General features: G+C 43.7%; 1 protein-coding gene and 1 long non-coding RNA gene across 2 annotated transcripts in view; one reads left to right on the forward strand and one right to left on the reverse strand.

Moving 5' to 3' along the window:
• The window catches only part of tmtc3 (transmembrane O-mannosyltransferase targeting cadherins 3), a 43,176-nt gene extending 32,661 nt beyond the window's left edge, over positions 1 to 10,515 (forward strand). The window contains exons 10-14 of the mRNA XM_083561185.1: positions 1 to 14; positions 613 to 716; positions 4,931 to 5,100; positions 6,282 to 6,508; positions 9,356 to 10,515. The exon at positions 1 to 14 is cut by the window's left edge and continues 98 nt beyond it. Of these exons, the coding sequence (XP_083417311.1) occupies positions 1 to 14; positions 613 to 716; positions 4,931 to 5,100; positions 6,282 to 6,508; positions 9,356 to 10,167 (1,327 nt within the window). The 3' untranslated portion in view covers positions 10,168 to 10,515. The remainder of the gene's footprint in view (positions 15 to 612; positions 717 to 4,930; positions 5,101 to 6,281; positions 6,509 to 9,355) is intronic.
• On the reverse strand, positions 10,372 to 10,814 carry LOC310737102. Its single transcript, XR_014536756.1, has 2 exons — positions 10,647 to 10,814; positions 10,372 to 10,502 (listed from the first exon to the last, which is right to left on the reverse strand). It is a non-coding gene; the product is annotated as an uncharacterized lncRNA (long non-coding RNA).
• Between the last annotated feature and the right edge of the window lie 4,186 nt (positions 10,815 to 15,000).

Raw genomic sequence — 15,000 nt, forward strand, 5'->3', positions numbered from 1 at the left:
AAGAGTACAACCAGGTACGAGTCACGCCCGAGCGCTCACGTCGCTGAGGAACGTTCCGGATTCACGTGTGGTCCATTTTTATAGCCCTGTGTTTTTTTTTTTCTCACGAAAGAATTTTCAATCCGAAGTCCGTTTCCCAAAGCGAAAGTCAAGCATGTGAAGTTGTTTTTGGAAGAATGAACCCTTATCACGCCTTTTTTATGATTTTGGCGATGGTGCTGAGAACAGCGTCCAGCAATCAAAAGAGCATCCTTGATGAGATTTCACGGGGTGTTATAAAAAGCACGGCTCGTCTTTTTCTCGCTCAGAAGTATCCATCCAAGAACGTTGTAAAGTTTTACAGCTTGTCCGCTGCCAGTATACACACATCAGCGAGTCCGGGGTTGTTGTTGTTGGTTAGTGTTTCATCGTGTTTTTGTAAGATTCCATACTCCTGCATCGCTTTGCTCCTCAGAACACTGGGGTTCCCAGGAGCCACTGCACTGTTATCCGTTTCCCGCCGAGCCGCGAAAAAACCCCCCACACGTATCCTGTTCCGTAAATCATAAGGATCCGCCGCAACGTCCCGGCGTCGCGTGACAAACAGTAAACCCCACGTTTCTTTTTATACAGATGACATAGGCGCCCACATGAACGTCGGAAGAACGTACAAGAACCTCAACCGATCCAGAGAGGCTGAAGAGGCGTACCTGGTCGCTAAATCTCTCATGCCACAGGTACGACATAATTGTAGAATGTTTACATAAATAAATACCACGTTCCCAGGGTCAGTACACCCAGAGCGTCCCGGTCAGACAGACAGGCTCTATATCCTGCATCAGCTCTAAACTCTTGCTAGCTCTGGATTTTTATGCCCAATACTCTTTAGATTTATTTATTTATTTTTATTTATTTATTCATTTATTTATTTATTTTGAAGCGTTGTAAATAAATTCCAGGATATTATATCAGATCAGAGGCGCACTATATATATATCTGTATATATATATATATATATATATATATATATATATATATATATATATATATATATATATATATAACATTCGGACACCTGCCTTTTCAATTCATTTGAACATCAAGAATGTACAAGTTTGTTCCTTCTAATTATACATTCGTGGCGAATGAACGAGCCACAATGACTGTTGTGAAGGAAAAACTCAAAGATGGTAAGTGGAAGAAACCTTGAGAGGAACCAGACTCGAATGGGAACCCGTCGTCATCACCGAACGTCCATACGTAACGGTTCCATCAAGGTGCGAGTTCGAAGTGCTTAAATGCAACCTGTGGTCATTAACACGTTGTAGCAGACTGTGGATGTTAAAGTCCAAATCCTTCCTCAGGGTTCTTGAGTTGCTCAATAACTTCATGCGGAACCATCTCTAGCTGCATAGTGTGGTCTCCAATCGAAGAGAACCCCATCCAGCGTATCAGGCAGGATGCATGAGGAGCATTACTTAACTCAACAAATTGTGTTTTTCAGTCATATGCGCTTCTTTCACAAACTGTTACCACAAAGTTGGAGGCATCTAATTGTCTTTGGATGCATGAGCATGAAATCGTTCCGTCAATTGAACTAGGAGACCCAAACCTGTTCCAGCATGACAATGCTCCTGTGCACAAAGCTCCAGCTCCATGAAGATCTGGTTGGAGTGGATGATCTGCTTTAGAGCTGCAACCCTTTTAAAAACCTCAACTTCTCCTCACCTTCTCCAGAAATTGCCCCAAAATCCAATGGAACTTCTTCCCAGAAGAGTGGAGTTTTTTATAACTGCAAATCGGCACTAAATGTGGAAGGGGATGTTCAGTAAGGAGCACATACCAAATTTTTGTTCCTTCAAGGCACATCCAAATAACGACTTCCAACGAAGGAGTATCACATGTCTCGTTAATGACGTGTAAACTCAGCTCCCTCGTTACAGGTGTTTGAATCCAGCCTGCAACCCATCAGATGATCATCAGAACCATATGAACTCAAACAGCTTCGTTTGAAAAAACAACAAACGTCTTAGAGTTTAATAGCATCGAAGCAGTGAAGTGAAAAACGTCTGTCACAATATTGGTGCTTGGTGGATTCGCGAGTGAGCGATGAGCGGGGTCTTGGCAGGCGTGCAAGCTCACAAACAAAACTTCCGCCAGGATAAATAACGTAGAAATCAGGCTTAACGGCGTGGGAGAACGATTTCCACGTTTCGAACAACAGCAGCGTCGCGGCCGAGATTTAATTGTGTAATTCTCATGACAGCAGCCGTGCCTTTGTTCCCTCAGTCCTCGTGTCATCGACCTCTTGTTCCGCCACGGGGGTGGAATAGTTCTTTATTGAAAAAAAAAAAACTCCATAGGATCTTCTCTGTGAACTTCACAGCCTGAAGTGACTTTTTTGTTGTTGTTGTTGTTGTTGTTTTACGATCACGGTTTATGACGAAGAATCCGGATTAATGTGTAAGAAGAGACTTTGAAGATCCCGAATTTTCTCGGAAAACGTTCTGATGTGCGGTCGTATATCGAGATATCGAGGATTGGTCTATAGAGCTTATCAGGGCCTGATGGTGTGTTTGGGACCTGAATGACACAATCAAAGACGTATCTAGAGGGCAGGAAGTGTGCAAAGTGCAAAGTAATCAGTCATTTATCAAACACACACACACACACACACACACTATATGAACATACAGTTCAGGTATACGGGGAGAGTGGACGAAAGTGGGATGAAAGTCAGCTGGAAAGAAATTGGATTTCTGATCAAAGGTCATGAGTTCAAATCGCAGCACCACCAAGGTTGCACAATTGGGCCCTTGAGCAAGGCCCTTAACCCTGAACTGCTCTGTTGTAAGTCGCTTTGGATAAAAAGGTTTTCCGAATACTATAAATGTAAATCCAAAGGCTGGAAATTTCTAGATGATTATCAGCTCCACAATGTTCTTTATCCCACAACTGAGGTGTATACCTGAGATCTTCCACTCCAACCCATTGAAAGCCGATCCTAATGGAGCTGACTTTGTGCCCAGGTGCATTGTCATGCTGGAACAGCGTTTGGGTCTCCTAGTTCAAGTGAACTTCATGCTCCCTCTTCATGTGTACCTTCTGCTTTGCGATAAGAGTTTAGGAAAGAACCACGTACGGCTGGAAAAACCTTTTTTTTTTTTTTATACTTTTGTCCGAATACTAACATATAAATAAAACGTCGGTGTTTCTATAGCAACCGGTCGTGCACAAGGCCTCGTCGGGGTTGGAGAAAACCAAAACGGGAAACGTCACCAAATCGATCAGAAGATCCAGTGATCCTGTCCCTTCCTTCTTTCCACTTCGTTTTGAGCTCCTACTCCCGGACGGAAACTGAGGAACTCGAGAACCGTGAAGATGGATTTGGGCTGTAATGAGTGGAAACACGACCAGTTACAGCTGAAACCTCGACAATGATCGGGTTCTAATGAATGGACTTTCGGTGTGGATGAGGAGGGGTTTCCTTTTGAGTCTAGTTCCTCTCATGGTTTTGTCTCATTAGGGACAAACTTATAGGACTGTAAAGTGTGTATTGTAATCTATTGGACAATGTCCATCATTAAAAGCTCTATTGGAATTGAATTGAAATGTATAGAATAGAGCCAATCAGAAACACATGACGATATTTGAATTTGTGCTACACGTTTATCTCATTCATACAACTCAGCAGCTATGTGGCAGCTCGGTGTGGCTACTCCTGGGCCCCTGAGTAAGGCCCTTAACCCCATAGCTGCTCAGTTGTATGAATGAGATAAATGTAAGTTGTTCTGGATATGAACATCTGCCAAAATGCCATATGTGGGAGTGGCTTTTTCTTTCTCTCTCCTGCTCAGCAGTGGATGAAGTTCACAAACCATGTAGTAGAGTAAAAGTAGAGACACTCAGTAAAATGTGACTCCAGTAAAAGTGTCCCTTCAAATGTACTCAAGTATCCAAAGTACTGATTTATTATAACTATAATGTTGATTTGCATCATTTTTATCACAAGACTCTTAACTCAGTTTATGTGAAAAGACTCGAATGTGACTCTCAGCACACTGATCTATTAATAGAATGATATTAATGACTCAAACACTGATTGATTTCTATTATAATCATCATGAACCCAAAACCTTTTCAACTACTTCAAACAAATTATGTAAACGAGGTCATGTGTGTTGTGGTGAGTTCGAGTCTGGAGTTTCTTCAGCATTTATTCCTCTCTAAATGTTCTGCTTGATGTTGAACTGATGCTGAACTGTATGTTGGTGATCAGTAGATGCACCGAGCGCCGATCAGAACACGTGTAAAACAGAGCGTGCGCTCGACACTGATTGGTGACTCGCTGCGTGTTTCACCAGTTACGTTTTTATCCACAAAAAAATTCAAACGATTTCTCCAAAATGTAGTCGAGTAAAAAGTAGATTTGGTTTTGAAATGTAGTGATGTTACAGTAAAAGTCTCCTTAATGAAAACACTTCAGTAAAGAACAAATACGTAATTGTAACGAATTACATGAACTTCGTGTCTGCCCACCACTGCTTCTGCCATCACAGCGTCACTACCCAATCAGACACGTCTGTGAGCTCGTGTTTGTGTGTGTGTGTGTGTGTGTGGAAGAGGGCAGACGGCGCTTTTTACCCTGCATGATGATCTGTAATGTCACTCAATGATATGGCGAAATTCAGTTTGGAAGCTTTTGGGTGGAAAGGAGTCTCCAGTTCCAGCACAAGTTTTCTGAAATCTTCAGGAGGAAGAGAAGTTTGCAGCTGGCATTTAAACGAAGCCCAAGAATAAGTGACCTAAATAAAGAAACGTGGCTGTAAACGCTCACCTGCCATAAATAAATAAATAAATTAATAAAATGCACTATAAAGGTTGCAAAGAAACACTTTGCCGGTTTGTGTTAGTTCATCTCCGACTGCATGCTGTTTTCCACCCTTTCCAGGTGATTCCAGGGAAGAAGTATGCGACCCGTGTGGCCCCGAACCACCTGAACGTATACATCAACCTGGCCAACCTGATCCGAACCAACGACTCGCGGCTGGAGGAAGCGGACCAGCTGTACAGGCAAGCCATCAGCATGAGGCCTGACTTCAAACAAGCCTACATCAGCAGGTAGAGCCGTGATTTCAACATGGATTTCCTGTATTACACCCAGTACTAAATCTTCACTTCCTCTCAGCGTCTCAGCGATGTGCCTTGTCCGTCTGGTGTCCAGGAAAACGCATTTCTTGGCACGTTTGAGGTTGAAATGCTGCAAAAATGTGATCAGCTGGGAATTAGACAAGTAGCTTTCCATTAGGGAGAATGTTGAGAAACGGAGGGTGAATCGTTTCTCATGACCTTCCACCGCTAACTTTCGCTTCACAAAAGAGGCGCTCGAATATAACAGTAAATAAACGACGCTTTTCAGCGTTCCCGTAAATGGATAAAAGCTTCACGTCGTTCCTCAATACATGCGATTCCGAATATACATTTTCAATTCGTAAAACTCGTCCCTATGCGTTATCCCTAACGAGTGAGACAGAGGTGATGGTGGCGAGGGGAATAAAACGCCCTGAGACGATATGAGGAAGGAACCTTGAGAGGAACCAGACTCGAAAGATGGATCCAACTTTATTGTACACAACAACGAAATGAGGTTAAGCATCTAGCAGCAGTGCAAATATTAGCAATTGTGCAAATAAATTATGCAAATTTATGTAAATCATGTCGATATTTAAGTAGATTTACACTCTATGGACAAAAGTATTGGGACACCTGACCTTTACTTCCATATGTGGTTCTTCTCCAAACTACAAAATTTTGTGTTTGTTCGAAAACCCAAAACTGTTCCGGCATGACAATGCTCCTGTGCACCAAGCGAGCTCCATAAAGATCTGCTTTACATGGTGTGAAGCGGAACATCTAATGCTATGGAGCTCTGACCTCAACCCTACTGCACATCTACGGGATGAACGTGAACGCTGACTGCACTCCAGATCTCCTCACCTTCATCAGTGCCTGACTTTACTAACACCCTCGTAGCTGATGAACACAAATGTGTGGAATGCTGAGCGAAAGAATCCTCATCTGGACAAATTGCTTGTGGAATAAAAGATCATTTTGACCTATTAAAATTACTGTACTTGTGTCTCTGTCCAAATACTTATGGACTAAATGGCGTATTATATCCTATAATGTACATGTGTATATTTATTTATAAGTTTTTACATACAGTGGGTGTTTTGTTTTAGTTTTTTTCTTTCCTCTCCCCTCTTTTCTGAGAATTGTGTATCTCCGTGTTCTTCTTCCAGAGGTGAGCTCCTGCTGAAGATGAACAAACCCGGAGAGGCGAAGGACGCCTACTTGCGTGCCTTGGAGCTGGACCGTACCAACGCCGACCTGTGGTACAACTTGGCCATCGTGAACATCGAGATGAAGGAGCCTTCGGAAGCCCTGAGGAACTTCAACCGCGCGCTGGATCTCAACCCACGTCACAAGCTTGCCCTTTTCAACTCGGCACTGCTCATGCAGGAATCCGGTGGGTGCGGCTTGAGAGAGAGAGAGAGAGAGAGAGAGAGAGAGAGAGAGAGAGAGAGAGAGAGAGAGAGAGAGAGTTCTGTTTGCACAAGCATTAAATCTCACGTTAAAAGTTTAGTGTAAAACATTTACCAAAATGCCAATCGTGCTTTGTTTTCCAGTTTGAGCTTCTCTAGAGGTTGTTTTTTTTTTTTCCCCTTTTTTTTTTTTCTTTTCTCAGTCAATCGTTTCTAATGCAGATCCATGCGTCCATTCTTCGTGAAATATTTTCGACTGCTTTAAATTCGGTTTTGTTTTTCTAATGTCGTTTAGAAGTCGTGAGGGAGGTGGGAGCTCAGTGATTAAGGCATTGGATTCTGAATCAGAAGGTCTCAGTTTCAAATCCCAGCACCACTAAGCTCCCACTACTGGGCCCTTGAGCAAGGCCCTTAACGCTCAACTGCCCTGGTTGTAAGTCGCTCTGGATGAGGGCGTCTGCCAAATACCATAAATGTAAATGTTGATCTTGGGGCAAACGTCATTTTAGAGCAATCGTTCAAAGAAAAGTGGAATCCAATGAACTCTTAATGTTGTTCTACACACGATCGTTCCTTTGACAGAGTATAGCTTAAAGGGGTGTGTATACTTTTGCAACCAGCGTATTCTAAGTTTGGACTTTGTTCTAAGAGCTCTATTTGCATCTAGTGAGCATCCTATTCCAGATTTAGTCCCCATTTTCTGTTCTAAGAACCCACCACTCTTCTGTGAAGATGTTCCACACAGTTTTGGAGAGATGGTGGAATCAGGGTACTGTAGGTCAGGTGAGGTGAGGTGAGGTGAGGAGGCCTGGTCGTGCAGTCAGCATGACAAATCCTCCAGATAGCTGTTCAATAGAGTTTAAATCTTCATAGCAGGAGATCTTTCACGCCCAATCTATGGAAAGCAGATCTTCATGAAGCTGGCTTTGTGCACAGAAGAATCGTCGTGCTGGAACAGGTTTGGATCTCCATTTCGTTTGGTTATCGGACGGCACTCACAATCCAAGTCCTCGGAGGATGTTATCCGTTTGTGTAAGAGTTAGATATCGATTTCTGGATCTATTTTTAAGTTATTGATTGTTCAGAGGAAGAAAAGAAAAAACAGAAGAATATTTTGAAAAGTATTTAGCGTGAGTCATCGTGTGCTTCATGTACACTGGACCTGTGTTCTATCACACACACAGACTCTGGAATGCAGCCAGAACCCAAGGTTTTTCACCTCATGAGATTTATGTTCTCAATAGGTGAAAAGCAGGATGGATTATTATGTTACAGGGAAGCGTTCGCCTTTCATGCGTTTGTCACTTGGCGTATTTACACACCCACCCTGCAGTAATGCGCCTTTTGTCTGCCGGTTTGTACACGAGGTGTACAAGAGAATGAGTTGCTCGTTCAGCTGCAGGTATGTGGGTGGAATTGGGAGTGGTCCTTCAGGGTAAATAAACTTGCCACCCGTTAGTTTGCAGACCTTGTGCTATTCTCGCTGGAGGAATTCGAACAATGATAACGATAATCACACACGGAAAAAAAACCCCAGCGCTGTGACGTTTCGAGCGATCGCTGAGAAGCAGAATGTTGGTTTACTATCGAACGTCATGCTGTTTTTGAGACACGTTTAACGTTCGAGCAACATTGCGATTTGAAAGAGGCGGGAGGCTTTTCACGCCCTTCTGCTCCTCCACTGGCCGTCGTTGTTGACCGATTAACATGTGAACACTTGACCGCTCTGCGTGGATACGAAATGACTTCAAAAGCGAAATATCAGCAGTCTTTCATTTTGCGATTGTTAAAAAATTATCCAGAAACTTCAACTGACACCCTGACACTGATAAATGCCCGCTTTGGAGTCACTCTTCCTTCCTTTCGTTCTGTCAATCACAGTGGCATTGGCCAATCAGGGGTCTCCTTTACCTCATGTATGTAGAAGAGGGCTGATAGCGCTTTAGTTCTGAGCGTGAAATCAATTCAAAGTTGGTAGCTCCAAAAATGGAGAGGTTTTAACTCAGTAATTAAGTCATTGGACTTTTTATAGGAAGGTCTCAAGTTCACATCCTAGGCACACCATGTTGCCACTTGAGGGGCCCCTTGAGCAAGGCCCTTAACCCTCCACTTCTCAATTGTAAATCACTCTGAATAAGGATGCCATAAATATAAATGTAAATGAGGTCGGTTATATCTAATAGTCTCACAGGAAGCATGTCCTGGCATTTATACTTTCTGTTTAGCAGCTGCCACATGACAGGAGAGACCTGGGCCAAGATACAAATGATGTAGAAGCGGAGCACGGCCAGATCTCAGAGAGACACGATTAAATACAATCGTAATCTAGTTTATAACGTTTTTTATTTCATTGCGTTTGTTTGATCATTTTGACAGTCATCTTGCAGAGCACATGGGATCCGCGCAGCTCGTTAGTTTTTCGCCTCGCGGACGAGTCTAGCTCACCTGGAGATGGAGCGAGAGCGGCTCACTCGGTCGCTCTTTTCCAAGACGGGACTGTTTTGGTGCACATCTGAGTGTAATCTCGCCAAAAACGTCCACATCAGGGTTCCATTTCAGAACATTTAACACTGCATGTGTGAAAGATCAAGGTCTTATAAAAGCGAAATTGCTGATGTTTTCCAGCTGCTTTTGTTGACATATTTTCATGGCGGTATGTTGGCCAGATGATTGTGGTCAATAACAGAGGGCCGTCTGGACGGGGTTGAGGCTTCAACCTACTTCTTGATGCCTGGACATTGTCATTTGCCTGTTGTGGTTTGAAATGACCGATCTCTTGCACAGAATTTGAACGATCACTAATCTAATTTTTGATTTCTTCTTTGCTCTAGGTGAGGTAAAGCTCCGGCCCGAAGCCAACCGCCGTTTCCTGAGCTACGTAGAAGAGGAACCCAACGATGCCAACGGATATTTCAATCTGGGAATGCTGGCGATGGACGCGGAGGAAAACGAAGCGGCAGAACGCTGGATGCGGAAAGCCATCGCTCTGCAGCCGGGTTTCCGAAGCGCTCTGTTCAACCTGGCGCTGCTCCTGACGCAGGGGAATCGCGAACGGGACGCTCTGGCCGTGCTGGATGAGCTTCTGTGGCACCACCCTGAGCACTCGAAGGGCCTCATCCTGAAAGGCGATATCCTCATGAACCAGCTGAAGGACACGCGCGGTGCACGCGAGGCCTTCGAGCGAATCCTGCGTTCCGACCCGGGGAACGTCCAGGCTAAGCACAATCTGTGCGTGGTGTACTTCGAGGAGCGGCAGCTGGCCCGTGCGGAGCAGTGTCTCCAGGAGACTCTGGCCATGGCACCGCACGAGGAGTACGTACAGCGCCACCTGGCGATCGTGCGCGCCAAAATGGCCGCCCAAAGCGCCGCCGGGAAGCCGGTAGACGGGGACGAGGTCACGGAGAAACAACACAAGGCTCAGGCTCGGAGAGAGGAAGAACAGGACGCAGGGGAAGACACAACGGGAGAGAAGAATTTGCGGAAATCCTCCCACGCCGAAAACACCGGCGGCCGGGAGAAGAAGCTGGACGCCGACCAGCGGACTAAGAGCAAATCCACGCAAGAGATTAAAGACATCGAGAAGAAACGGGAGGCGGCGTTAAAGAGACTGGAGGAGATCGAGCGCATTTTAAGCACTGATTAACCCTGTTAGGTTTTCGTTTGTTTGTTTGTTTTTTGTTTTGACTGGACTACTTTTGTAGATCTATTTAAAGCACAGGGAGGAGGAGGAGGAGGAGGAGAAGGAGGAGGAGGTTTGGTTGAAGGAGACGAGGTTTCCAGAGTTTGTTTATGCATTCGTTTGAGAACACTGGTGTTTCGGGTTTCAATGGGCTTTTTTACTGTGAGACAGGGTCACCCTTTCTTTTGACTTTCGAGCATCCTGACCAGCAGGAAAAAGCACAAAACTCTGTTCTCATGAATGCCTAAGTGCTCTCTCTCTCTCTCTCTCTCTCTCTCTCTCTCTCTCTCTCTCTCTCTCTCTCTCTCTCTCTCTCTCTCTCTCTCTCTCTCTCTTTATCTATCACTCTATCTATGTGTGTATATATATATATATATATATATATATATATATATATATATATATATATATATATATATATATATATATATATACACATATACAGGTATATCTCTCTCTATATGTATTTTTTTAAACGGGGGGAAAATGGTATTTTATTGGGATTTACCGTAATCGCTGGATCAGTCGGGAAGAACCCCATGAGTCAGTGTTGCCGTTTCGGCACCCAATCACAGACTTTAATCATCCAAAACTCAATGTTATGAAATGCTCAACTCACGCTTCCTTCCCAGCGACGCCTTTTTTTTTTTTCCCTCTGCACATTGTGCGGTCAAGCGTTTCATAACATCCCTCCGACATCAACAACCGCTGGACGCTGATCTCACAGATTCCCGGTGCCGTGACCCGGATTTCATTTCGAGTCTGTTTTGTCACGGCTTTTATCGAGTTATTGGTAAACGTGTGGGTTTTTTTTTTTTTCTTTCTTTTATCAAGATCATATCTTGTACTCTCTCTCTGACAAACACACACACACACACACACACCTCTACACCATCGAGTGGATTTGATTTGACAGGTTTTACTCATTAACGTATCCATGATTCACTTTACTTTTTATTAGTCTTTCCTCACCTTTTCCCTTTTATCTCTACCCCGGTCTCCAGCTGAGAAGCCCGTAAGAATGTTTGGCTTGGATTTTGTTTCGAGCTTCAGGCAAATTGCTACGTGACTGCTGTAAAATGCACTTGAAGACCATTAAGAATGATTGATTCACCCTCCAGCCTCTAACACTTAAATATACTAATGCTCTCGCTTTCTCTCTCTCTCCTTTCCTTCTCTCGCTCTTTTTATCCCAGCACGACTCTGGGGCGCATTAAGGGCCTGCAGTTTCACGCTCGCTGCATATAAACACTACAGATAATAAAGCCACTTCAACCAGATGATCTTTTACCCTCGTCTTCTTTTTTTTTGTTGTTTGTCGTTACACATTACTGATATAGGATTTATTTTATTTTTATGGCCGTTCTTTTGGTAAACACTACTTCTCCATGATCCCCTGACTGTCTCGAATAAATATTTTACACTGTATGCTTGTGGACACCTGATCATGTGATTAAAATTGTATTTTATTTATTTTGTTTTTATTTATTTTTGTTTTTTTTTTTACATCCCATTCCATATTGAGTCCCGAATGGCTGTAAGAATGTAAACTTTGTGGACCGCTGACAATATGATCGATTGTGCTTCTTTCTGAACATCCCATTCTACATTCAGTCCCCATTTACTGTAAGAACCTCCACTCTTCTGGAAGGTGGTCCACTGGATTTTGTGGAGATTTGAGCTCAATCAGCCACAAGGGTGTACGGAAAGTCGGGTGCTGATGTAGATGAGGTGAGGAGGCCAAAAAGAAATCATCCAATTCCAGCAGGTCACTCAAAATCAGTCCTCAATACCTTCTGGTGTTGTAGCTGTAGTCCTGATGTCCATTGTTAAAGCTTTACAGATGTCACCATATGCTCATAGACTGATCCATATGCTGCAATCTGTGATGTTCAAACTTTTTCCATTCTTCTCAAGCCATTTGTCCTTCAGAAGCTCTTCTGTGGGATTGGACCAGAAGGTCTAACCTTTGCTTTACACATGCATTCAGAGGCCCAAGCATCCGTGTTCCTGTCTCCAGGTTCACCGGTTGTCCTTGCTTGGAGCTTCTTATGTTGGTACAGACCTGTTAGCATAGCAGGAACATCTTACAAAACCTGCTGTTTTTGAAAATGCTGTAATCTTTGCTCTTCACAATGAGACACGGATGTTGGAGGCTCAAAGTTCACTGGTGTCCTTGTCCTTTTGTAGGTACTAAGCTCTTCATACCAGGAACACCTCACCAAACCAGGCGCTCGGACCCACTCATCTAGACATCACAACGTAGCTGTAATTGCAGTCGTGACGATTCTTACGCCCATTTGGACATTTTTCCAGCTTCCAACACCTCAACTTTGGGGTGTTTAATACATCCCATGCCTTTGGTACACCGTTGGTACTCACACTAACCTTCAGCTATCTTCTCACTGCGTATATTGCCCACACCCACAATGAGACTTTTTTCGCAAATAAACCACCACCGGGGCATGTTTACTTTTAAAATAATCTTTTTCTCACACTGTGGAAACTGCCCTCATTCCAAAGCCAAGATCACATGCACACAGGACTCCGACCCCCGTGGTACATGGTACCTCCTTCGAGTACGTCCATCGGTGTGACACTCGTGTGATCCAACCCAACCTCTGTTTTTCTTCTTCGATCCTGTTGCTTTCTCTGGAAGATCAGAGTGTTGGCTCGCAGGGTGAAGATTAAAATGCTACGGCTCGGCTTTCCAATACAACGCGTTTTGAACTGGGATGACGCTCGACGTGAGCGCGGCGTGAGCGCGGCCAAGTGAGAATAAAAAATCATTGGCTTTCTGAAGCGAATCCTTTGCTCAAGTGTGACTCAGCATGGGCCAGACGTTATTATTCTCATCCCTCAGCAATTTGTTGAAAACGTTTTAACGAACGATGTGTCGCATTTTAAAAATCGCATTCAATACACATGTACAACATGGCAATAGTTTGTGGACACCGGACCATAAGAGAAGAATGTGCTTCTTTCTGAACATATTCTACATTTAATTCCCATTTGCTGTTTGCTCCACTCCTCATAGAAGATGTCCTTCTAGAGTGTTCTTGTGGAGATTTTGTGCTCATTCAGCTACAATACTGATGTAGTGGAGACGAGGAGGTCTGGGGTACAGTCAGCGTTCATATGCATCCCAAAGGTGCTCTAAAGCAGGAGATCTTCCACTCCAAACGTTGTAGATCTTCATGGAGCTGGCTTTGTGAATAAGGGGGAATTTTTTATGATGGAGCAGGTTTGGGTTTGTTAGTTCAGTTGAAGGAAAAAATGTTATGCCGCATCCAAAAACAGTTGTGTGCCTCCAACTTTGTGGTGTCCTCCATCAATTTGGGAAAGAAACACATATGGCTGGAAATGTCAGGTGTCCCAATACTTTGATGAGAAGCTCCTCCTTAAACTGTTATGGATTACTCCAACTGGAGTCTCCTTACAGCAAACGTCCAATATCATCAATTACACTTTTTTGTTTTGTTTTTTTAGATTTGAAGTATTACAAATTTCTGTGACGTGTTGCTATGGAAACGATAATGTATTCAGACGAATGAAAACATTACATGATCCACAATATCTGACCAATCAGAATTCAGCATCGCTATGGTAAATTAACCATTAAGCGTTTTTTTCTATTTTTCTCTTTATTTTTTTTATTTCGTTTCTTTTTTTTAGGCCGCACAGCACGTCATCGAAAGCCGAGGCTGTGCGCAGGAGCCGCCCGGCTGACATTTGATCTCACGCAGACGTGTAATGCGATGACGCGGCGAGCCCACGTGATTGGCCGATTTATATCGTTATTGGATTAAAGAATCAATGAGGCTTTTGAGGACCTAATTTTTCCTGATTACTCTTGAAATGCTGGTGTATGCAGCCCGGGTCCATTCTTAGACTGTTTCATGCCCTGAGAAGGTTAAGGTGATGAACAAAGGAGGACTGTGGGCAAAGGTCATTGGATGTCTACGTAGATGTCTACATCAGACCACCAATTCATCTGAACCATTTTTTAGGGTGATGTTTAAGTGTCTCATTTTGGTTTTATTTTCCTTCCATTAAGTGGTCTTGTGATTTTTTTTTTTTTTTTTTTTTTTTTGTCACTCCACTGCTTCATCCTTTTGAATAAAATCTAGTTCTAAATCTGATTTTTCTCGTCTTTTTTAAACACCATGTGCATGTAGATGAACTCTGTTCTAATTGGCTGAGCTCCTTCACTGTCTCCCAGTGACATGGCAAAGTAAGGAACGTTTCCACCCTGATGGGTCTGGTCTGTTCCAGGAAGACTCAAACCCATGGAAGCTTCATGAAAGTGTATATACGAGGTGGTATCAAAAAATTTCAAAACTCGCTCTGTTTACAAGAAACTACTTTCATTTATCTACGTTTCCACCTCTCCAAAATAGTCCCATTGCTCAGCAATACAGCGCCCCCAGTGTTCCTGCCACTTCTGGAACGTCTCCCGGAAATCTTCATTTCGAAGCGTGTCAAGAACCTTCTGCGAGATATCTGCAAGGTTGTCAAATCAGTGACCTTTAAGCTGCATCTTCATGTTCAGGAAGAGGGCGAAGTCAAAGCGCAGGTACCGATTTTGGTGTGGAAGTGAGATCATGTGGATTGTTTTCCGGCGATCATTATGCACGAGTTGCTGAATGGTTTCGACATTTCCGGGGGTTGAGCTTGTCCAAGGACTTCCAGGGATGTTCTTCCGCTTGTGAAGCGCCCGTGCCGATCACAACACCTCGAACGACTGGTTTGCAGCATTGGCGTATGTCAAACGTACGAGCATCTTTGTGCCAGATT

The sequence above is a fragment of the Silurus aristotelis genome (genome assembly GCF_946808225.1).
Source record: "Silurus aristotelis genome assembly, chromosome: 14".
NCBI lineage: Eukaryota > Metazoa > Chordata > Actinopteri > Siluriformes > Siluridae > Silurus > Silurus aristotelis.